The 23001-nt window shown below is 40.0% G+C and overlaps 1 protein-coding gene across 2 annotated transcripts in view; it reads left to right on the top strand.

Moving 5' to 3' along the window:
* The first annotated feature begins 8422 nt into the window (after positions 1 to 8422).
* The window catches only part of malrd1 (MAM and LDL receptor class A domain containing 1), an 80620-nt gene continuing 66041 nt past the window's right edge, over positions 8423 to 23001 (top strand). For both annotated transcript variants that reach the window (XM_035412855.1, XM_035412854.1), the window contains exons 1-13: positions 8423 to 8761; positions 9689 to 9826; positions 10029 to 10117; positions 10220 to 10381; positions 12465 to 12561; positions 14147 to 14266; positions 14606 to 14746; positions 16043 to 16191; positions 16681 to 16773; positions 18345 to 18552; positions 21849 to 21980; positions 22403 to 22509; positions 22634 to 22810. In XM_035412855.1, coding sequence (XP_035268746.1) covers positions 8596 to 8761; positions 9689 to 9826; positions 10029 to 10117; positions 10220 to 10381; positions 12465 to 12561; positions 14147 to 14266; positions 14606 to 14746; positions 16043 to 16191; positions 16681 to 16773; positions 18345 to 18552; positions 21849 to 21980; positions 22403 to 22509; positions 22634 to 22810 — 1779 coding nt within the window. In that variant the 5' untranslated portion in view covers positions 8423 to 8595. The remainder of the gene's footprint in view (positions 8762 to 9688; positions 9827 to 10028; positions 10118 to 10219; positions 10382 to 12464; positions 12562 to 14146; positions 14267 to 14605; positions 14747 to 16042; positions 16192 to 16680; positions 16774 to 18344; positions 18553 to 21848; positions 21981 to 22402; positions 22510 to 22633; positions 22811 to 23001) is intronic.

Raw genomic sequence — 23001 nt, 5'->3', positions numbered from 1 at the left:
TTAAGATCCTCAGGAAGCTTGTGATTAGGGTACATATATTCAATTTGTGGTCAGTGCATTATAATTATTCCCATGGAAGATAGCCTTTTTAGGTGAGAAACCTGTTTTTGCAGATTTTTGCATTTTGTTTTATAATAATCTTGCGCATGTGTCATACTTATGCTGTACAATTACACTGATGCCTAAAATGTTTTAAAATGCAATGTTTTTATTGACAAGTCAGCATAATATGATGACAAGCCCTTCTGTTGAATGTGCTGTGTTTTTATTTGTCAGGTTTGATCCTCCTCTTTTGTTCAGAATTTCTACCCCCTCCAGATCTGTCAACTTTTACACAGAGACATACATTTCACCTGATCACATTTGCAGTTTGAATAGAGGGTAATCCACTACAAGATAGAATACAGAGATTGATGTGAAAGCAAAAGCTATTAGAAAGCTTGTCACTTGTAGCTTGAATAAGGATCACCTGGAAGATTATTTCCCACTGGTCATGCTGTTGACCTTTTGAAATACATAGCAGGGCTCACCACTGACAAAAGAGTACTTCTCTTCCCAGTAATGTTAGCATTTGTTTACTTTCTTATAGTGCTGCAATGGACATTCTTGCCTTGGGCGTATTTGCAGGTGAAATCAGTGATCTGTTGTTGCTGACAATGTAAAAGAAGAAACTCAGCCAATTCTTCTGGTTTTGTTCTTTTTTCCTCACCTTGACATTGCTTTAGAGGCTTTGGGGTATTTGCCCTTATGCCTTATTCTCAAGATTGAGGAAAGAGTCAAATCAATTCCTCGTGTACAAATCCTAAATTCTGTACAGTGTGAAACCAAGAAGCTCTTAGGGTCTCAGAAGGCCTGGTGTGGATTTCCATGCGTGTTGTTGTAAGATAGGAATTAAGAAAGCAGCTACATACATACCTGCCACATCTTCCTCACAGCCAAAGCCTTGCACAGGGAGAGGAATGATCCAACCTGTCTTGAATGTCTTGCGTATCATGTACAAATGTTAAAGGATTGCATGTTTGGATTAAGTCTATCAGGGCTGCATTAAGGTGTCAGTAAGATGACTCACAGTGCATGTGATATACTCATTCTACATTCACAAAGTTGCTGAGCTTTGCTATAATGTCAGTTGTGTTTAAACAGGTAATGGACTGCTTGACTACAACAGCATTTACACATTCCAATGAGGGGGCAGATTAATTGCATGTTGTATGAAACATGGCAGGAAACTTTCAGCTCAGGGAGTGTGAAGAGCAAATGAGGGGAGAGAGAGAGTGAGTGATTGAGAGAACGAGAGAGAGTGTTAGAGAGGTTAAATCCCTGTAGACAAGACAGCTTGGACGCCCCACACTAATCCATGATGATGTCTGTGTGCCCGTGTAGCTCTGATGAGGAGCACCACTCATAATTTATTTTTTGTAATTCATGAAGCAGTTTAGCACTAAAACCTTCTCCAAAATCTGAGAAAGGTTAGGGGTAGTCAAAAGAACTACAAAGTTTTCTCAGCAGCTTTGTGAATAGGTTTTAAGAGGGAACTCCCAGCTGGGAACTTTTGGTACCACTTAGAACTCTTAGCGGTACGATAAAATGTATTGTGAATGCGGCCCCTGGCCTTGTAACTCAGGTATTGGCAGTATAACTCCTGGTGATGAGCGGCTATAAGGTACTACACTGAATTGCTTCTGTAAATTTCCAGCTCTATAAATGTCAAAGAAAAAACAAAAAAAAAAAGCTCACTCTGCTAAAATGTAAATGCTTTTATTGTACAAGATACTTAATTGCAAAGTACCACATTGTAGCAAACTATAATTTACTATAGCTATATTAGCAATATGACATTAGTTAATGCTACCTAACATTATGCGAGTTTGTGTAAGCAACTGACTGTAGCTGAGGGGCAGACATTAAAATGAAAGCTTGCAAGCAATCTTTGTTAACACTAGATAGTGAGCCATGTGTTCTTGGCCACTGCTAGCCAAATATGTTAGCAACGGAAGTTACTGTATATGACCATCTAGGTTAAAATGTATGCTGTCAGATGGTTGCCATGTTTGTTTGTTGCCTAGTAGAATTTAGATTTGTGTTTTAATGAATAAAATAATTTCTGGCAGAGAAAGTGTTGCTCAAAGACATAGATGCAGCCAATGTGTTTGAACATATTAAATATAGAATTAGTTTTAAAAGTGAGAACGACCTCCAATGCATTAGGTCTATGTAGTGATACTATGTACAGTACACTAGGCGAGTAACCAAAATAAATAAAAAAACAGGCAATCAAAATCAAAGGCATGTTATTGTATGTATATATCCACTATATATTTCAGATACACTGAATACATGAGTTATGTGTAAATTATATTCCTTGTCAAATCCTTAGACACATATGTTTTGTGACTCATTGTCATAAACTTCACTGAGAAAATTAGCTCAACAGAACATTTTCTTTGTCGTGATGCATTTGCTGTAGATTTATGCAATGCTATAAATCTGCATTGATTTTCAAGATTTTAATGTGAATGAGCCAAATCGACTACAGTGATTTGATAAGTAGTGTTAGAAAATACACAAATGGAAAAAATGCCTAGGATATGTATGTGTGTTTTCTATGAGTTATTAGATTTATTTGTCCTCCTGGAAACAGTGTCTGCAGTAGGAGAGAGACCTAGACTCTGACAGGTAATCTGCAAGTTTTATGTAATTTTCCAAAACACTTATAAAGTCAATGAAGTATCACTGTATTCTAAAATAACAGCAACAGCAGCAATAGCAAAAAGAACAACAAAAGAAGCTGTGGCAAATCTCCAGGAAAATCTAAATATTGGGGCTGAGCTACTGGATTAAAACAACAGAATATCCTCCATTATTGTGTACCTGCTCATCTTGCACTCTTATTGAATGTTTGCATCTGTCATTGTGTCCCAGAGTGCATTAAAATTCATGTTTCATTGTGCTGGATAAATTGCCACCGTTTCATTTACCATTTAATTTTCACTTTTGCCATTAATCTCATTTTGAAAATATCTTACAAATGTCATTTGTCAACTTCAGAAAGAAAGTAAAGTATCTTGATACAAACTCATTCTATGTTTATTTCCGACCACAGAATTTGGTTTTGGTCACACCTCTAGGATGTATCACAGACTTACAAGAAGGGTCTCTGCTGGAATGACGGAAGGCATTGTTGGTAACACTTTACATTAAGTTGTCGCTATACCTGTGTAGTAACATTGTAAGAAAGTTTGGTAGGAAGCATTTGAATAACTGATGTTGGTAACATGGAACAAAAGTTTGCGGTATTCTTAATTACTTGTCAATATTTTAAATATATCATCTTCATTCTCATGATGCATGACAAATAAACCTTACATGCTAATTTCACAGTGCATCTTCATGATATGGAATGATTTCATGTTAACAGGAGAGATGTAACAGGGCTGGCCTTTTTTACATATGTAATTATTGCAAGCTGTTGTTCCACGTTACCTACATACGAGTTACTTAGTAATAACCTCTTGTTACAAAATGAATTACAATTTAACTGCAAAGGTATTGCTGCAACTTCATGTATAGTGTTATCACATTGTTTTGCATGGTACAGTACATACATTGCCCCATTGAACACATTTGGCTGTGGGGTCAGGACCCAGGACTAATACCACAGCGGTCTTCCTGGTCTAAAGCCTTATAATGCTAGATGGTGAAAAAGAGTCCAGCACATGTCATCCACCTGATGCAAAGTAAACTGGGAAAGTGTAGCTGAGGCCCACAGACGACATACAGCTGCAGGTGTGGAGATTAAACTGGGGGCCAGAGTGATGTGCTCTTTTCACCCCAAAACTGATGAATCTGTTGTTCAGCAACCTGGACATCCATCTTTGAGGATAACCGCACCCGTGAAGAGAAGGATGAGAAAATGAAAAATGAGTCCCCTCCCCCCGCTGGTACATTATAATTAACAACCTATCTAAAGCCAGCATAATGAAAAGACCATTATGAAGATAAATGGAGAGTCAACAAGAATCTGTTTCATTGTGTCTCCTAACTCTGTATTGCTTATAAATATGCATTGGCTGAAAGTCTTGGCTTGTTCACACTCAGATTGGCTGCAATCAGCTCCTATGCATCTGCTCTGAATGAAACAACTGCTGCAAAGGTTCAAGGTGCCATTTTAGGATTCTTAAAAACAATAATGAACGACAAGATGCACCATTGGAAAATTTATTTTATAAATGCTGTGTTGTGTTGCCCCTGCCATTATACTTATCAAAGTTTTGAGTCCGGTTTGCACAAATTGAGTATTATTGTGCAGAGGTAATCTGGCCTCATTTGTAAATGTTCATTATCTTCAGTCTGCATATTTATACTCAGACATGACAATCATTAAACAGTCATTTTATATGCCAGTTTATACACTAAGGAGAGTGGGTGAGAAATTGCTATTCAAACAGGCTTTCAGAATAAAGGCCTGTAGGAGAGTAACTTAATTGCTAAGAGTAAACATGTAATTGAGTGCAAGGTGGCACTGAGTTAGAAAAGCCCATTGTACTCAGGGGAAATTCACAAAACAACATATGACAGTTCTTGAATGCAGATGCAAATACAGTGTTTCAGCCAAAGTGATCTTCATCAGGCAGCCTTTGACAATGAGTCCATATTTATATTGAGATATTTCCATATATGTGACATATGTAATTGTCTGTTCACACGTTTATAATGAGTGTAATTTCATGCCGCCTGTTTAGACTGATATACTATTTATCCTCTCAGCTCTTGCACATAACTAACTTGAAGACCATATACTGTATATCTGATTAAAGAATGCAGAATGCATCTACTTGCTTAAAGACTCAGTGCTTGCTATCATTTGTAAACTCAAAGACTGAGCTCTGTGGTAGACATTTACGGATGATAAACACATTCATATAAACAAATCAAGCAATCAGGTCAAGCCTTATTTAAAGACCCTTGTTTCTGTAGATCTTATGATGTGACTGCCCCAGTGGCCAGTTTTCCTGGATTGCAATGAAATGCCCTGGCAGTAAGCCTGTATGGATTTTCATTAGGTCGTGATTTTCCAGACCCTGTTGCACAGGGCAGGGCTGCCCAACCCTGTTCCTGGAGATCTACCATCCTGTAGGCTTTCATTTCAACCATAAGTAGGCTCTCCTCATTCATTCATTCACACCTGGTGGTACCCATTAGCAGCTAAACGAGATCGCTAGTTGTTGAGTGAAGTGGTCTTTGTTAGGGTTGGGATAGATCTCCAGGAACAGGATTGGGCAGCCCTGGCATAGGGGCATAATTTTAGGTGTCATTTTTTTCTGTCCAGGCAGGGACATGTGTTCTGGCTCAGGCTAGGTGTTAGCAGGGCAGATGGTTGACCACACAGCCTATCTGGAGGCACACAGAAACATGTAAAAGCACAATCATTAAATATGGATTGTGGTGACAGGCCAATGTAATCAGTGGCATTACCACGAACCTGAACAAAAATTCCATCATATGTATGTGCATTTAAATCTATATTGGTTACCCTGGGGGAAATGACTTCTAATTTAGCAATTAATGTGTTACTCGATGTTATAATGGTTGGGAAGCCCAAATTGAATGTCTTTTTTTTTCTTTTCTTTTTTTTGCTGAAGTCACTCATTAGGTTGATGGCTGACCTTTTTGTCAGTGAAGGTGAATTGCATCTCAAGAACTGAAAATGTATGAGCGGTGAGCTACGGAATTGTGCTGAACTCTGTGGAGTTTGCCTTGACTCTCGTATGAGAAAATTATTCTTTCATGATTCAGGTCAAACAATTTCCTTTAGCGAAACATGCAGCACAGTGCTAGCAACACAGCGCTGAATAACATTGATTTTCACAGTGGAGGAACATGATGAGCTTTTTATTCATGGAAAAATTCCAAGTCAAACTGTAGGATAATTTATTGTTACCGTGAGTGTGATTGACAGACAGTTACACAACAATTTTAATACATACACCATTTTCAGAACCCATATCACAATCTATGCAAATTACATTGTCTCACTCATGTAGGGTTTAGCATGAGTGTGACGTTATAATTTACAGTGGCACTGCAATAAATACTGCAGCCTACTCCTTTCCTTTTGATTGAACAGGATGCCTGAAATAGAAGCATCCTTATCTAACTAGCTGCACTATTTGGATTGCACTAGTTGGTACTTTTGGGCTAACATTCATGTCTAGATAATTGTACAACCTAGGGCAATGATATCTAACTGGCTAATGTTGGTCATCAACTGTGCCTACTTAAAGCAGACTAGGTCGAGGTATTGACGAGCTTTTCCAAGTTTACCATTACATGCTTTTGCCCAAAATATTCAATTAGATGTGCTAAATGCAAATCATTTTAAACATAATCATTGGTGACACTTGCAACCTTTGTAATTAATAGGCCAACTAGAGATGGACCTGTTTTTACCTATGATTCAAGCACAAATTGAAAAAAAAAACAGTTTTTTGTCCCAAAATCCCTTGTATTCTATGGGCACTATGTTCCCAGCTGTAGCAAATGTTTTCTGTACTGAGAAAACCAAAGGCAATGAAATGTAAATTAGACAAACACACCTGATTGCTGTGACATTTGAAATTTTTACACATTTAACACAAGTAATTGAATCTATTTTAATCCGTTGCATACAATATCCTCGCAGAATAGCTAATGAGTCTTTTAATGAAGTTCACAGAATATGGGAAAAAGCAAGTTAGTTAACAAAAAAATGAATAAATAAATAAATAAAAAATCAACAAATGAATTTACTTAAATACAAATGAGTTCAGGCTATTTAGTACTTAAGTGTGCCTGCTAATGAAACTCCAGATAATACTGGTGAATCCAATTTAAATAATGGCACCTGAGTAATATTTGCTTTAAATCGTTTTTCTGAACAACACTAATAACTGATTAATTATCCACCTGTCAGTAGATGCTATGCTTCACCCCATAAGAGAAGATATTTTTCTGCTAGTTCTGCTGTCACCACATATTAAATATTAAAATAGAAATTTTGTCTGTCATTATGAGCACTGGTCTTTTAGGTTCAAAACTGAAAACAATGATACGATTGTGATGAATTATAAGAATATTAATTTTATTTGTAATCTGTGACATGAGTGAAGTTTTACAATCATGAAACATCTTTGGAAAGGACTTCTTTAAGTAAGGAGGAATGCTGAAGTAACAGTGGTCTTGCATGTTGAGTGCCTTTATGGGTATGGATTGTGTTAATGATTCAGATGGGGTCAAACAAATCAATATACCAGTGATCTCTCAGTTATATCATTAACTCCAAGAACTCAGTCAAATGTCTGATCATTTCTCTTATTTCAAGGTTAATGTCATTTGGGGATTCTCTCTGCTTATATTGGATTACATAGTGCAACTGAAAGATGTCCTTCCATTATTGATTCATGTGAAATGAAATTATGTTTGAATGAACATTTGTAAAGCAAGGCGAGAGCCTGTCTGGTGGAACTAATGATGCCTGTGTAGTTGATATTTCCTCCTTGAGAATGACGCAGCGGCCCATATAACCCTATTAGTGCTTAATTCAAGTTTTAGAGCCTTTTCACATAAAAGTGCTTCTATTATATTAATGTGCTGTGGGACTTTCTGCTTTTATCAGTGTTGTTACTAGTAATACTACACCATAGCCTACTTCAGTACATTTCCCGGGTAATTTTCTTCCACTGCACAGTTTGTAGCTAATGTGTTTAGCACTCTAATTGAGCATGCTTTGTGATTACAATTACCCTTTCATAATGTGATCGTTTTTATTGTTTCAAAAATTAGCTCATTCACGTACCATGAGGGTCAATTTTAAGCCTTTGACCCACCTAAAAATAAGGAAAAGAAAAATGGCTGGTGTTGTGGGAACCACTGATTACTGATCACTGATTACTTTTCAATGAAATGAGCAGACATTGAATATTGAGCATTTCTTGCTGTGTCTTCAAGCTACAACATAGGGCCATGGCTTGTATCCAATCCACATTTGTGTTACAGTACCACATAATGAAGGTGTTAGTTGTGATATTTGAAAACATAGTTTGGTCAGGTAACTTTAATTATCACAGTCCCTGCTGAAATACTTTGGTGGTTAATTGTAAGTCAGAGTTATTCATGACTGTTGATTGCATCCAGTTCCATGCAGAGTAACTTGGCCATTGGTTTCTGGCCCTGTGATATTTTTTTTCGGCAGGAAAGAAACAGTGTGTTTTACAACTCTTTATCTCCGCTCAATACCAGAGTAATCCTTATTACACCCCATGGACCTGCAACCCCATACACCCCCCACCCCCCTCCTTAAAGTGCAGTGAGCAATGAATACAGGGAATGGACCTGTTGAGTAACAGTGATAAGCCATTTATTGTCTGCTGTTCTAAGCAAACAGTTTTGCTAGGGGCATATGTCCATATCAAGTGAGGAAGAAAGGAAAGCATAATATCTGACAGAGGACAGTTTTAGAAACGAGAGATCTGCACCATTTCTCAAGTTCTCCTTCGGAAAGCATGTATTTTCTTGGGGCGCACGGCGTGTCCTAGGAGAATCTGAAAGGGTTTCCGAATGGCCTGCAGGTTCCAGTTGCTGTGGGTGCTGTGTCTGCTGGTGCACGCAGGCGCCAGGAGCTGCACGTCGGGAGACTTTCGCTGTCCGGGAGCCTCATGTGTGCCTGCTGACAACAGGTGTGACTTCACAGACCAGTGTGGGGATGGCAGCGATGAGAAAGACTGTGAGTACAGTTCAGTGTGTACACTGGTCACTGACCCTTGAATGCGTGAGTACAGTATGACAATACTAATACGAGCCATTTAGACATGCCAAAATATTCCTCATTTATGCTTCTGTATATGTGGGATTTTTTATAGCAGTTGAAATAAATACATAGATAAATATTCAGAAAACACTAGAAAACAAATGATTACAGATTTTTCCCATTCTGTTGAACTTCATACAATTAATGTATTATTCTGGTTGCTTAGAATTTTTTTATTTATTTTTTATATAGGTATTTTTAAGATACAACTTTTTTGTCTTAGTAATAGCAAAGAAAATAAAATTTTTGACAACTGTGTAGAAAGTGCTTGTGTATTCGTTGATGCAGGAAATTACATATCAGATCTGATTTCTCAAGATTTAAGAATGGAAAATCCCAGAAGCCATGCAAATATACTGTAAAACTGTGGGCTGGATTCAGTCGATATTTACACTTAGCTTTGTCTTTCAAATAAAGGCTTTGAAATGAGGCGTTAATACTTTTCCTCAAAATCTCAGCTTGGCATGTTCAGCAATCACAAAACTTCATTCAGCAAACTTTGTTAGCAAAGAAAAACCACTTGAATTTCTTGTAAATGTTAGGTACAGCAAGTATTGACTGAAGATTGGATCCAGGCCTGTTTCTTATATATACAGTATATACTGGAAATATAAATCATTGAGATATATTCCTTTTGTCCTTATCCTAATCCCAAACCACAGGGTTTGAACAGTCTATTTTCTACACATCATTGTTAAGACATTAGTCAACATTAAATAAGAATTAAATAAGATGGGGTGATCCATTCTATTTCATTTGACTCTTTTTTTTTTTTTTTTTTGGCCTGGAAATGATTTCCTCTGTTTGAAGCTGACCGTTTTTTTTGCCCTGTTCCGGGGAAAGGTTCTGGCTTTGAGAGATGTGACTTTGAAAGGGACCTCTGTGGTATGTCCCTGTGTGGAGATAATCCCGCAACCTGGACCAGGGTTACGGGTCTCACTAACACTGGGCCCACCCAGGACCACACAGGCAGCTGCACAGGTACTGGAACAAACCTTACTGTGCTCTGAGCTACTGGAATCACATGCACCTTTGTACCAACATAAAATACAGCTCACTAGTGAATAAATCTTAGTCCCTACTTTTTATCTTAAATGCATTTACTGGACCCTGTGTGTGGTGTGGTCCTTGGTCCAGTAACGTGCCCCATGGTCTGGAAGTGAAGATCTGTCTTTTCGCACAGGTCATTACCTGTCTCTGTCAGTTCAAAATGAGAGGAGGTCTTTAGCTGCTTTAAGAAGCGCAGTGTTCCTTCCGACAAACTCCTGCCAGGTAGGCATGCTTTCGTTTCAACCACGTTTCCAGGTGAATGGGACCGCAGTGTATTTTCATTCAGCAAGACCCCTTTTCGTGGCTTTGTCGTACTCCTTATAGATGACCTTCTACCACCACTTTGGGAAGATCACTGGAACACTACGAGTCTTGACTCAAACTCACCTCAATGGAAATTACACGCATGTCTGGACTCGGACTCTACCTGAACAAGATCCATGGCAGCGCTCTGTGCTTGTCTTTAACAGCACCCACAATTTCCAGGTTTGTTCTGCTGGTTATTTGGCATTTTATTTTAATTACTGCACAACACATTGTCTGTTATGCCTTATCACATAATCCGTAATATTTTAAATTATCAGAAATTTCTGAATATGAGAGGAATATATACTGCATTTCAATAATGTAATCTAGATGCCAATTATGAGCTTGGTATCTTGCTGTTATTCGTTAATCATGGATATGAGCTTACTTTTGATCCTGAACACCAAGTATTACATATAACAGTAAACAGCCAGCAGTCCTGCATTACAGAATCTTGAAATGGCACAAACAATGAACACCATTTGGCACATTATCCACTCAGATAATGCCATGAAAGCATCCGCCATCAACATTGCGTACATAAAGCAATCAGGATTCCTAAAAGAGAATGTTACAAATTAATCTTAAGGAAACTGGCATTTAGGAGGGAAAGAGGGACGAGGGCGAGGGGGTGGGGCGGGAGGAGGGGAGGAGGGAGGGGGGGTCCTGGGCCATCTGGATGGATGGACAGTACACCTTCTCCAGCGCAGTTATTCTGGACATCCTCAGGCACAGGCCCACTCTCACTGCGGTCTGCGGCACCATCTGTTGTTTTCTTTACTGAACATGTGGAGAGCCTAATGCCTCGCAAATGGAGCCCTCGTTTTGTGGCTATGAAAGTTGTTTCTGAAAATTGAGAGTTAATTCATTTTGGTACATAATAAGCAAAACAAGTGTTTTGAATTTTCTGAAATTTGTCCGTAAATTGGGCCTGTTTGTAAATGCAACCTTCTGCCATGCAAATATACTTACACGGCTTTGTAATATGCCCCAGAATGCTGCCTCAAATAAGAACTAGATCAGCATGTGATGAAAACTGCAGTGTTCTTTAAACAGGGAAAAGATTAAATAACACTCCCCCATCCAAAGCAAAGAAAAATAGAATTGTTTCAGTAGTCACAGTAGACCTATCAATCAGACATGTTTTGTGTTTTTTTTTTCATTTTTTACATCTTGTCATTTGAAAGCACAAATGGAGTCTTTTCTTGTTGACTCGGATCACCGACCGATTGGTGCTCTGGCACAGCACACTGATATATGTGGCTGTAAATCACCGTGTGCGCCATAAAACACCTCCCCGTGGAAACATTCCTCCTGCACTTTGATCGGAGTGAACGAGTCATTAGCTTGATACAAGCAATGAAAAGGGGAGCTTGTTTCGTTTGATGACTACTGCCCTGCGCAGCCTTCGCGTGTGTGAATTGTGATGTCACAGGCATTGAGCAAAGTCCATGCCCAGATATTTATGTGCTATATGCAATCAATGTAATAATCCATTCAGACGAGAAAAAAACAATATGGCACCTGAAGTTCATGATCCGTCTTTCTTTGTGGAAGAATGGTTTGATAAAGGTCAAATGTTCATATCAATTCCACAGTACACCCATAAGGGTCACGCTGAGAGTGGACACTCCATCAATCACAAATAAAATGTTCATATGCTTGTGCACCTATCCACTAACCTCTGTCAAAAAAACAAAACAAATCGTTCTGCTTCCCCCCTTTTCCCAACCAATCTGGGAGCCCCATCACGCTCACGCCGTGCTGCTTATTGCAACCTCCAGTCGATTAGAAGGAGTACAGATGCACTCTCTGAAGCATGTGACTAAGCTTGTTTACGCACCTGTGTCGTCCTCAAGTCGAACTCGCGCAGACGTGAGTCAGAGGAAGACACTTCAAGTGCAGACAACAGCCGAACCACTAGGGTCTGATGGGTTAGCGAGGGTCTCTGTGTGCGTGATGAGGCATCACCATCCCTAATGGCTGTACTAGCATTGGCTGAGCACTGTGTACTGTCACACGGGGCTAATTTATGGATTTACACACAAAATCACATTATTGTCAGGCACCCAAATCTAGAATTAAAATGTATAGCACATAACCATCTTCTTTTTTTTTTTTACTGAAGCAAGTTAAATTACATTACATTACATAAATGTGCATCAGTAGTACCACACCTTGGCTTCATGCTCATGATCCAAAATCGATTCCCTAGCTGCTATGAAACAATTAGCGCTCAGATGTACTGTGTGGTCTTTGCCAGGTGATTATTCAAGGGGAGATCTTTAACACCAGTGATCCTTCAGAGGGGCTGGCCATTGATGATGTTTCATTCGGGGATGGTTGTGATGCAAGCTCTGGTAAGCCTGATCTCACCTCTACATAAAAACAAGTCGTTTTCAGAAAGAGATTTTCAGAAGTGACATTGTTGACCTTATAGTAGTGTAACAAAACTGTAATTACTGTGGGAACAAGTGTGTGGCACCATGTGAAATAGCCTGCCAGGTCACGTAGAAGGGACAGACACTCTGGGGGTTTTCAAGACTTGAATTGATACGGTGTTAGATACTATCTAGCCTGTCAATAATCAGAGCACTAGGTACAATTTAGTCAGGGAAATGGCGATCATTGTTGTGCTGAATGGCCTGTTCTTGTCAGTATGTTATGTCATGTTGACAGATTGTTGGATATAAAGGAAAACAAATAGTTCATATGTTTTATTTCACAAACTACACAGCTACATTCTGCATTAATTACTTATGTATGCTGTTCTGGTCATGACAATATTATTGAATTGTATATTACATTATTATAACTTAGAAAGTGTTTATATTTTCATTTTAGGCCTTGCACAGCGACTCTTATCCAGAGTGACATATGCAGCTTGAATCTTTACGTTTAAAATGTTTACACAGCCATATTACAGAGTTCATATGGCACTGATTGGACTCTATTGTGTATCTATTGTGTTAAAATTGAATTTACACTGGACATTTTACTATGTACAAGCCCAGTCCCCTAACTAGTATGCTATAATACCACTCATAGTGTTGTGTGTGATTGAGCACTGATTTTGAGCATTGCACCTTCTCCCCTCATTTTACCCTTTTTTCCTTCTCACTTTCATGTTAAACTAAGAGCTTAGAACACATGGAATTAAAAAAAACACACACACACACACACACATATATAAATAAATAAGTTAATTTATTTGTGCGCTGTTTGTACAGATATAGACATTCATATTTGTCTTTTGCTCTGTAAGTGCAGGCAATTTTCAGCTGTTTGGTCTTCACCCAGTGGATATCCATATTCCAGTACATTTATATTTGCCTGAATTTTGGGTCCCATTCCTGTTGGTGTGCTATCACACAAAATAATGTTGTGCCAATGCTCCTTCCCCTTGCTAAAATATCCCTCCCCAAGAGCTTCACCTGTTCAGACTATGAAAAAACAACATCAGCAAAACATGTTTTTTCCTTGTTTCAAATTCAGCCCAAAGCCCCCTGAGCTAGAGTGGCAATTCAGCAGCTCAGTTTGAAATCAAGCATATTGTTAGCATTTTTCTTGTATTGCTACAGTGTTCTCCAGGGCATCTGGGGACAGCAGCAGCCCAGTCTCATATTTATATGTAGGTGAGCTTTGGGCTGCTTCCTCTTCGGGGACAAACGACAGGACACGTCCTCGGGACTGGAATGTTCTATGTCCCTCTTTTATGAAGTGGCACACATCCAGCTCTCCTTAGATGAATGCTCTTAAAATCATGAGCATAAATAGCAGGATATGGTCCCTCAGCTGTCCTTCAGCCTTTCAGCTTGGGTGGTGGGGTGATGGGTGGGTTGGTGGGGGGTGGTTATTAAATGAGACAAGCAAATACATTTGTTGCATTAATTACTCAAGCCATTCATTAGCAATCCCTCAAAGCAGATTTGTTTTCATGCTCAGATTCTACTTTGCCCTGCACTGAAGGATTCAAGATGTGCAACGGCAAATGTATTCTGACAAATAAGTTCTGCAACTTTATTCATGACTGCCTGCCCGACTTGGTGGATGAGAGCGGTTGTCGTAAGTAACATCACAATGCCGTTCTGAATACAAGTGGATAATTCAGTTGTGAATAGATGATAACATCACCATTAACAGATCTCAGTGCACCATGTTATTCCAGAGTTGATAACCCTGAAATAAACTGTGCGGGAAAATGCCTTTGTGTGCAATCAACCTTCAGAGAATGCACAAATGGCCGTTTGATTATTTGTTTGAATACAGTGGGCTAGTGAGGGAGTTTTTTGTATGTTTTTGAATGCTGTTAAAAGATATATTATGACCAGGCAGTCTTAAGGAGGAATAGCAACCTATTGTGCCTTGTGTTTGGTTGAAGTGTACTGGTGTGTGTCTCTGCAGCCATGACGTGTGACTTTGAGTCAGGGCTGTGTGGATGGAGTACAGTGGGGACAGACTCTGGCTGGAAGTGGGTGAAGGCTGAAGACGCTGTCCTCAATGGCAGTGCGCCCTCACAGGACCACAGTAACAGGTCCTCACAAGGTGTGTGTGCGCGCATGAGTGTTTATACCTGTTTCTCTTTGCTTTCCTTGATTAATCACACAATTCATTTGCTGAAAAATCAATATCAATAAGAAAAAGATGCCCATTTTGCCTATCCACAGATGATATGAAATTGTGGATAACTGTGTACTCTTTGTTCTCTGAGTAAATCTGGGGAATATTGATGCAAAATCGGCTCTGTGAAGATTCAGCAGTCTAAATGCTCGTTTAATTTAAAAGTTTGTTCTTTGTAATGATTTAAATTATTTTACTAAATTGAATTTTGTACTGTGATGTGAAGAAGGAACAAGCTGCATGAGATTAAAGACAGCAAATATTAGAATAATTAACACACAATCCCAAAGTGTTCTTCTAACTGTGTCTCATTCTGTTGCTTTCTTTTCTTCACATCACAATGCAAATTAGAAAACCACATGGCACCAGCTTTGAACACAATTTTCACTAAAGGCTTGTATTCCCACTAAGGTATCCGCTGTCTAAGTAGCTATTTCAGAGAAAAAATATACTGAAACATCACAAACATTTGTGTTGATTATAATGTAGATCACGTCAATGAATAACCATGTCATTCTCCTGACATTAATTGAAACATTATTGGTTTAACTTTGCTTTGTAATATGGAGGTACTCATATAACACCACTGGAATGTCTGTTAGTGTCCTTATTTCAAGTAGGCTTGAATTAATAATCAGTAAAGTCTTATTTAGTACTTCTAAATTTCCAGTCAGGTCATATACCATTTATGTCAGTATGATCAGATGATTCAACTTATCAACTCAAAAGGTATGAGGCTATGTTGGTGTCTGCAGTTTAAAAATTTAATAAATTATGGTATCGGAGCTTGCATACTTGCACACCAATGAGTGTTCTTTTTGATACTCAGATGCCGTTATACTTAATACCTAACACTACCATGTTAACTTTTGGAAACATTAAATTATGTAGGCATATCACCTGTTACTTACATTCATAAATTATAATATACCCAGATATTCCTAGACATACAGTTCCCTCACTGCCCCCTCCCCCAAAAAGCAAAAAAAAAACAAACAAATAAAAAAACTGACAAACAATAACAAATCACTTACCTTAGACTATATTGGACTGTAATTCTTGCTTTGACACGAAACTGTCACTTCTGAAGTTTAACAGACAGGCTTATTGTGAGCCTGGTCCAAAGCCCTCTGAGTTGACAGGCTGATATCTGAGCGTAGTGATGTGAAAGGATGACGGTGTGGGTGAGGATTGACCCCTGTGCACTCTGTTCTTCCCCAGGCCATTATCTCTGGGTGGGGGGTGAGGGTGCCGGCAGCGCGGTCCTCTGCAGCTCTGTGCACCGCTCCACAGCGTCTTCCTGCACCCTGCGCTTTCACTACAGTCTCCAGGGCAACGGCACTCTGAGGGCGTGGCTGCGCGCCGGGCTGGTGAGAGCCCGCGAAGGGTTGCACGTGTGCATCGCTCAGCCCACTTCACGACTTCACGTCTTAATTAGCGCGATCTTCGCCGATGCGCTAACGAGCTCCGGCTGCCAGATGTGTTCTTGTCTCTCACCACGCGAGAGGAAATGACACAGAGTGGATACGTTTTCACGCAGTGCTGAGCAAAAGAGAGATCGGAGACATAACACTCGATGCTGCCGTATTTCTGACTTTTAATTGCCTCTTTCAGAATGTATAATTAGATTTGTGATTCTACACTTCAGTCTCGTCTCATTATCTGCGCATAAATATTCACAAAGAAAAAAATAAAACGTCCTATAGTCCAGTATGGAGGGGTCTATAGGACATTTCATATCTCAGCATTTACAAGTAATTTGACATAGATTTGAGGCTAGATACAATCAAAAGATCAGAACAAATGTTGGAGGATATAAATGTGGTTTTTCATATTTTTTAAATGACTTTTTATCATAGGAAAAGCAGATGGTCTTCCACACTGAAAAGGAAACAGAAAACGAATGGATGGAGGGTGAAATCCCGCTCTTGATCGGTCTGGAGGAATTTCAAGTAAGCTTTGCGCTAGTTCATTTCAAGGCCACTTACTAAAATTCTTTCTGAATTCCCAATGATTTCTGACTGGGTATTACGCCAGGAGGGTATGACTGTATCCCTGCTATCTGCTGGATTAGCATGGGAAATAAGATCTTGCACCTGTGTCCATCTCGCTCCAGGGATTTGTCTTCTTCATTTCCCCTATAATGCCTTCCTATCAGCGGTGTAAATGAGACCCCTGGCTCACAACGAGCGGTAGGAAGAGGTTTTCAATTCCACTCATTTGCAGTCTCAACAAGGTTTCATTTCGCGGGAAAATGAAGAGCGCGGCGGGAAAAAAAAGGAAACTACCCAGGGTCCGCTGCCTTGTTATTGTTCCAAAAACCCGGGCCAGTATCTTCTCCGTGTCAACCTGGCTTGGCTGTTTGAGATGCAGGCCGGGATGAAGTTGCTCTTGGTTCCCTCTTGTGTTTGTGATGGCTATTGATTGTGCAGCTGACGACTGATGCCTGTAAGCCTGTGGTCTATTGCCTCTGCTTCCTGTTAGAGGGAGAGGGGAGGGCAGCTTCCATACCGCGTGTCTCTCCCTGGTAATTAGTGCTGCTGTCACCCCCAAAGCCCCAAGCCGACCTCTGCTTTCCTCTCTTTATTAATGCTGACCTCCTACATAATCAGGCCCCACAGAGCTCTATGATGAAGAGAAAGATTGTGAGGATGACATCTTAAAAAGACCAGAGGTTCTGCCACTGCCTTCCCAAAGGTCCCGGTTTATTTTACCGGTAATTTCACAGCTTCTGTTTCTAGGTTTCTAAAATGCATACCTGCATTGCCTATGGTCAATTGGCCATTTTTGTTTATTCATAAACACTGAAATATTATCATCAGCAGCTAGCAAACTGGTCATAACATTTCCATGCTGGCTGTGTGCAAACTGGTTTGGCTAGGAAGTGACTGTATTCTGTGACTGTTAAATGTCACACCAAATGAAATCAACAAGTCTAAGCAATGTAAAATGTCAAAATGTTAATTTGTCAATTTAACTGTTTGTCTGGATGCTTGAGCATTCTTCATGTGTTTGAATATCACTAGAACACAAATAACATTCCTAATAACTAGCAATAAGTTCAACAACTGTTATCTAACAGTGTAAACAGACCCCATACTATCTAATTAAACAGACCCGCATTTTCTTTCATCTTGTTTGTATGACACAATGGGCTGTTTATAGAGATGTGATGATAATCTGTCCCATCGCTGCACTTTTGGCTCAGAATGCTGCTCTGTAATTGATTCCATTAATCTGGCCTTTCCTCTGCAGACAGCAGGGTCTGTGCAGCAATTATCACATTTAATCGATTGTACTACTTTGGCTACAGGCGTTTTCACAACTTTCACAACTTTTCGCACTTATTTGATGGATGCTCTGTTTATCCTTTTTTGTATATTTGCTGTCTAACTACCCTTTGTCCTTCGTCCTCACTGACAAACGACTGGAACTTTCTGAACGAACACGATGAATTCAGTCTCCTTTGGCAGCATGGGCAGGCCTGGCTGTTGTAAATATGCGCTGCGATTGTGGTCCTCAGATCGCGTTTGAAGGCCGCGTCGTGGGCGGCGGTGGGTTCCTCGCCCTCGACAGCTTCCTGTTCTCTGACTGCGGGGAGGCGCTGGTGCCCGGCGTTTGCCCCGAGGGCACGTGGGCCTGTGGGAACGAAAGCTGCGTGCCCAGATCGGCCCTCTGTGACTTTCAGCCAGACTGCCGCCGGGGGACCGATGAGGACCCGCTGCTCTGCTGTAGGTTCCTATTACTGCATGCTCGTCCCCTCAGAGAGAGAATGCACAAAAGGATTATGATGCATACATATCCATTAAATCATTGCAAGTACCATAAACAATACTGCATGATTCAGAAGTGGGTGGAAAGCTCAATACAGGGTGTGTCTGATTAAGTAAGGTAGTCACATACTACCATTCGCTGTAAACATGAATTTTTTGTGGATGGACCTGAAACCTGGTGGTAATTTGCATGTTTTCTACAAGAGTAAATCTCTTTGGGATTAACATAAATAAATAATTTGCCATTGCAGGCTGAATACAGTACAAGAAAGACACCACTAAACTTGCCTTCTGTAGTTTGTTCTCTGGTATAAGAGAAGTATCCCACAACTCCAATGAAAAACCATAATCATAATAACAATCATTCATTCAACATGGTCCTGTTCTTTGAATTGAGATATATTGAAACAACTTCACTTTCCTGCAACAATATTTATGTGCTGCATTAAATTTAGTCCCTTGTAAAATTACAGGCAAGTTTATAATTATAGATATGGAATGAGAGTTTACTCAACTTAAAAATAGGTGGGAGTAAAACCAGCCTTCTGTATGCTAAGATACACTACATGGCCAAAAGTATGTGTATACTGACTTCCAACTATCTCATCCAAAATTATGGCCGTTAATATGGAGTTGGTCCACCCTTTGCTGCTATAACAAGTACCACTCTGGGAAGGCCTTATAGTAGATGTTGGAGTATTGCTACAGGGGTTTGTTTCCATACAACCAGAAGAACGTTAATAAGGTTGGGCCCTGATGAACGAATAGGACTGGCATGCAGTTGACTTTCCAAATAATCCCAAAGGTGTGGTATGGGGCGGAGGTCAGGGCTCTGTGCAGTCCAGTCAAGTTCTTCCACACAGTTCTTGACAAAACTGTTTCTATATGGACTTCTCCATGCCCGGTGGCATTGTCCTGCTGAATCAGGAATGGGCCTTCCCAAAACTGTTGGGGAACAACAGAATTGTCTACAAAGTGATTGTGATTTGCCTTCACTGGAACTAAGGGGCCCAGCCCAAACCATGAAAAGCAGCCCCAGACCAAGGGGTGCACAGATACTTTTGGTCATATAGTGTAACTTGACTCCAAGACCCATTTTCAAATAAATAAAAAATAATTAGGCTCATACAACGGAAATGAGGCTTGGCCTCAAATGTAAACTAATGCAGCATAGAAGTTGAATCTTGGCATAATCCTCACTCAAGGAATATATTATGAAGGCTGAGCTGATGTTCGAAATGTAATGTTTTGCCACTGAAAATGTACTTGCGAGACGCACTCACGGACTATTTGGAGTTGGTGAATCAGTATTTAATATGCTGTGGATAGCATTCATCACAACACAATAACAACAAAAACATAATCTGCACTCATAGTCATACTTTTTCTTAATGAATCTACCCACAAGTGTCCATCTTAAAAAAAGACACATGACGTTAAAGACAGAATCTAATGACTTCCTATAAAGTGGGACAGACTCCCACTTTATAGGAACACCAGCAGGTCCTACAGCATATAGACTCACTTCATAGAACACACACTCACCACTGGACACAGAACTCATTAAACACGTTCCACCATTCAACGCCCACCCCCACCCCACACCCCGCCCCCCGCCCCACCCCACTGAGTGTTATATTGTACCTTGCTGTAGCTGCACTGTGTCAGTCCTAAATCAGTGTTTCAGATAAATAATTTTAATTTCTGTTCATCTGGTCTAGTATGGACCTCACAGCAAAGATAAATGCACTAATTTATAGGCTAAGCGTGCTGCATGTTTGTACTATGTTTCTTTGATACTCCACTTTATTTCTTTAGGCACAACCATATTTTGCTGTTTCAGTACCTGAAGCATCCCCATCTTTATGGAAATCTTTAGTACCCCTATAATTCACACAACAGGATTATATCCCGACTCTCTTTTTCTATAAAACAAATGGAGGTCACAACCTTACATCGATTTTCTCATTTGAAAATCCATGAAGTGCCTGTGAACTTTAAGGTCCCCCCGGCATTAAAAGTGCTAGGGGTCAACTGGCAGTGGAAAAAACATCTATGTTTTTAATTTTTGCAGACAATTCAACTTTAGTAGTCTCTGGAGTGCTGTGGGCCTTTTGGTTTGGGCCAGTTAAATTCCACTTCTGTTGTGACTCACTGGAGTGTAGCAGGGTCAAAGTCACTGCAGCATTCTGTCCTTCTGACTCCAACTGCCACATGTAACAAAATGTGTTTTAAAGTGTGATGGCATCTTGTGGACCATTTAAAAAGTGTAACACCTCAAACTTATCCTCACATAATAAAGCAGGCGCCAATGTTGCCAGCTGTACACGCAAGTGGCATTGGCCTTGTTTTGGAGTATCTCAGGGTATTAAGAGTATGAGTTATCCATTAAAAGGTTGACATGGAGAACATTCTGACAAATGCTGTACAGTATGTACAGGGGCGACATAGCTCAGGAGGTAAGAGCGGTTGTCTGGTAGTCGGAGGGTTGCCGGTTCGATCCCCCACCCTGGGCATGTCGAAGTGTCCCTGAGCAAGACACCTAACCCCTAATTGTTCTGGTGAATGCGAGGCATCAATTGTAAAGCGCTTTGGATAAAAGCGCTATATAAATGCAGTCCATTTACCATTGACCATCTTTCAGAAAAAAAATTGAGCAATTTGGAGTCATCAAGCTATTCAAAGTGTCTGAACAATAGCAGCTTTCCCTCCATATCCCCTCATTATTTTTTGTTTACTGGTAGTGTGTTGACCAATACCATTTATTCATCCATTGTCCAAGGCTGTAACAGGTTTCTTATCTTTGGTAAGAAAACTGAAGGACATCATTTTGCAGAGCATCCATTGTTGATGCAAGAAATAATGGGTATCCACCAATCTGAACCTTTTGGCATTTGCGATTTTACAAAATGAAAGGGCATGCACTTTGACTAAAAGAATGATTGACCTCATTAGTACATGTTGAATCCCATCCTTCTACATATACTGAAGTAAATTTATTATCAGTTTCCCCCCAAGCCTTGTTTAGTGTTAAGTCTGTACACTTAGATGATTTTAATAATCATAAATACACAGTTATTTCTGATTTCTTTATTTTAATCTTGGTGATAATGCCCTTGCAGTTGAATATCCTGATCATTATCACTGTGCAAATAAAATTTTCTTTTCCTTTGTTGATATGTTCTTCCATGCTTATTCGTCCACAGAACCCCCACCAGGACAATAATGTTGTTCCCCTTCTTTTCATATTTTAGCCAGCTATACTACGTGTGATTTTGAGTCTGACTGGTGTGGCTGGGAGCAGCTGAACTCTGGCAATGCAAACTGGAGCAGAGTCAATTACCCAGAGTCCCCTGGGGCAGACCACACAATAGGCACTGGGAATGGTGAGTGAGCAGTAAGAAAAGCAAAGGAAACTTGATATGTCTAAATTAATTTTATAGTGAAAATGGTGGATGATGGATGGTGGCCTGCTAGATGTTCACGCACAATGCGGTCTTCTGAGCTGAAATGCGTAATTGGAATGCAAAATGATGTTTTTCAGTAAATTATTGGCAATGAAACAAGTAATAGTGTAGTGAAGTCTGTTAAAAATGTTCACTAACATATCATACTGGTGATCCATGAACATAAGTCAGTCAATTAAGACTTCCACCCCATGTGATATAGCTATTTCCTCTCTTTGGGACAATGGAGGACATAGTTCTAGATTTGGTGTAGTTGCACAAGAACTTATGGATGAAAGAGTGTTTAGTTTTATTGTTCCAAGTATCGTTATTTGAACAGCTGCGTTTACGCGTTCCCTCAGGGTCCTTTGCTTTCATCAGCACCAGCATACAGCCTGAGCAGACCATCGTAGCCCAGCTCGCCAGTCCAGCCCTGCGGAAGGCACAGGAACAGTCTCTTCCCTGTCAAGTAACACAGCTCTGCTCTTTGAACTCCTGTTTACCACAATTAAGACCGACATTTCCACAGTTCCGTGAGGCTTATGAGTACTATGTTTCGCCAACTTTATGTTTGCTTGGGGTCATCTCCACAGCTGAGGTTCTGGTACCGGCTGTCTGGGCAAGCTGAACTGGTCCTATTCACACGGACAGCGCTGGGAGGAGATTTGAGGAAATGTACCGTCATCAATGAACCCACTATCAATGCAGGGTGGGAGAGGGCAGAGGTGAACATAGATCCAGTAGCCCTCGAGAGCGGAATTCCTTTCCAGGTAAATTTGATCATGTATACTGCTAAATTTTACTCATATGACATGTATTGCTAAAACTTTTCTCACAAGACGGAATGTTGACAGAGAGAGAGAGAGAGAGAGCGAGAGAGAGACTTTAAACGGTGCAAAAACAGAAGCACCTAAAATGAAATTGAAAGGAACCAGGCTCTTGTTATCCAGCAACTGGTCAA

The sequence above is a fragment of the Anguilla anguilla genome, chromosome 4, assembly GCF_013347855.1.
Source record: "Anguilla anguilla isolate fAngAng1 chromosome 4, fAngAng1.pri, whole genome shotgun sequence".
Lineage (NCBI taxonomy): Eukaryota > Metazoa > Chordata > Actinopteri > Anguilliformes > Anguillidae > Anguilla > Anguilla anguilla.
The sequence above is the reverse complement of the archived record's forward strand: the minus strand, read 5'-3'. Positions and strand labels throughout refer to the sequence as shown.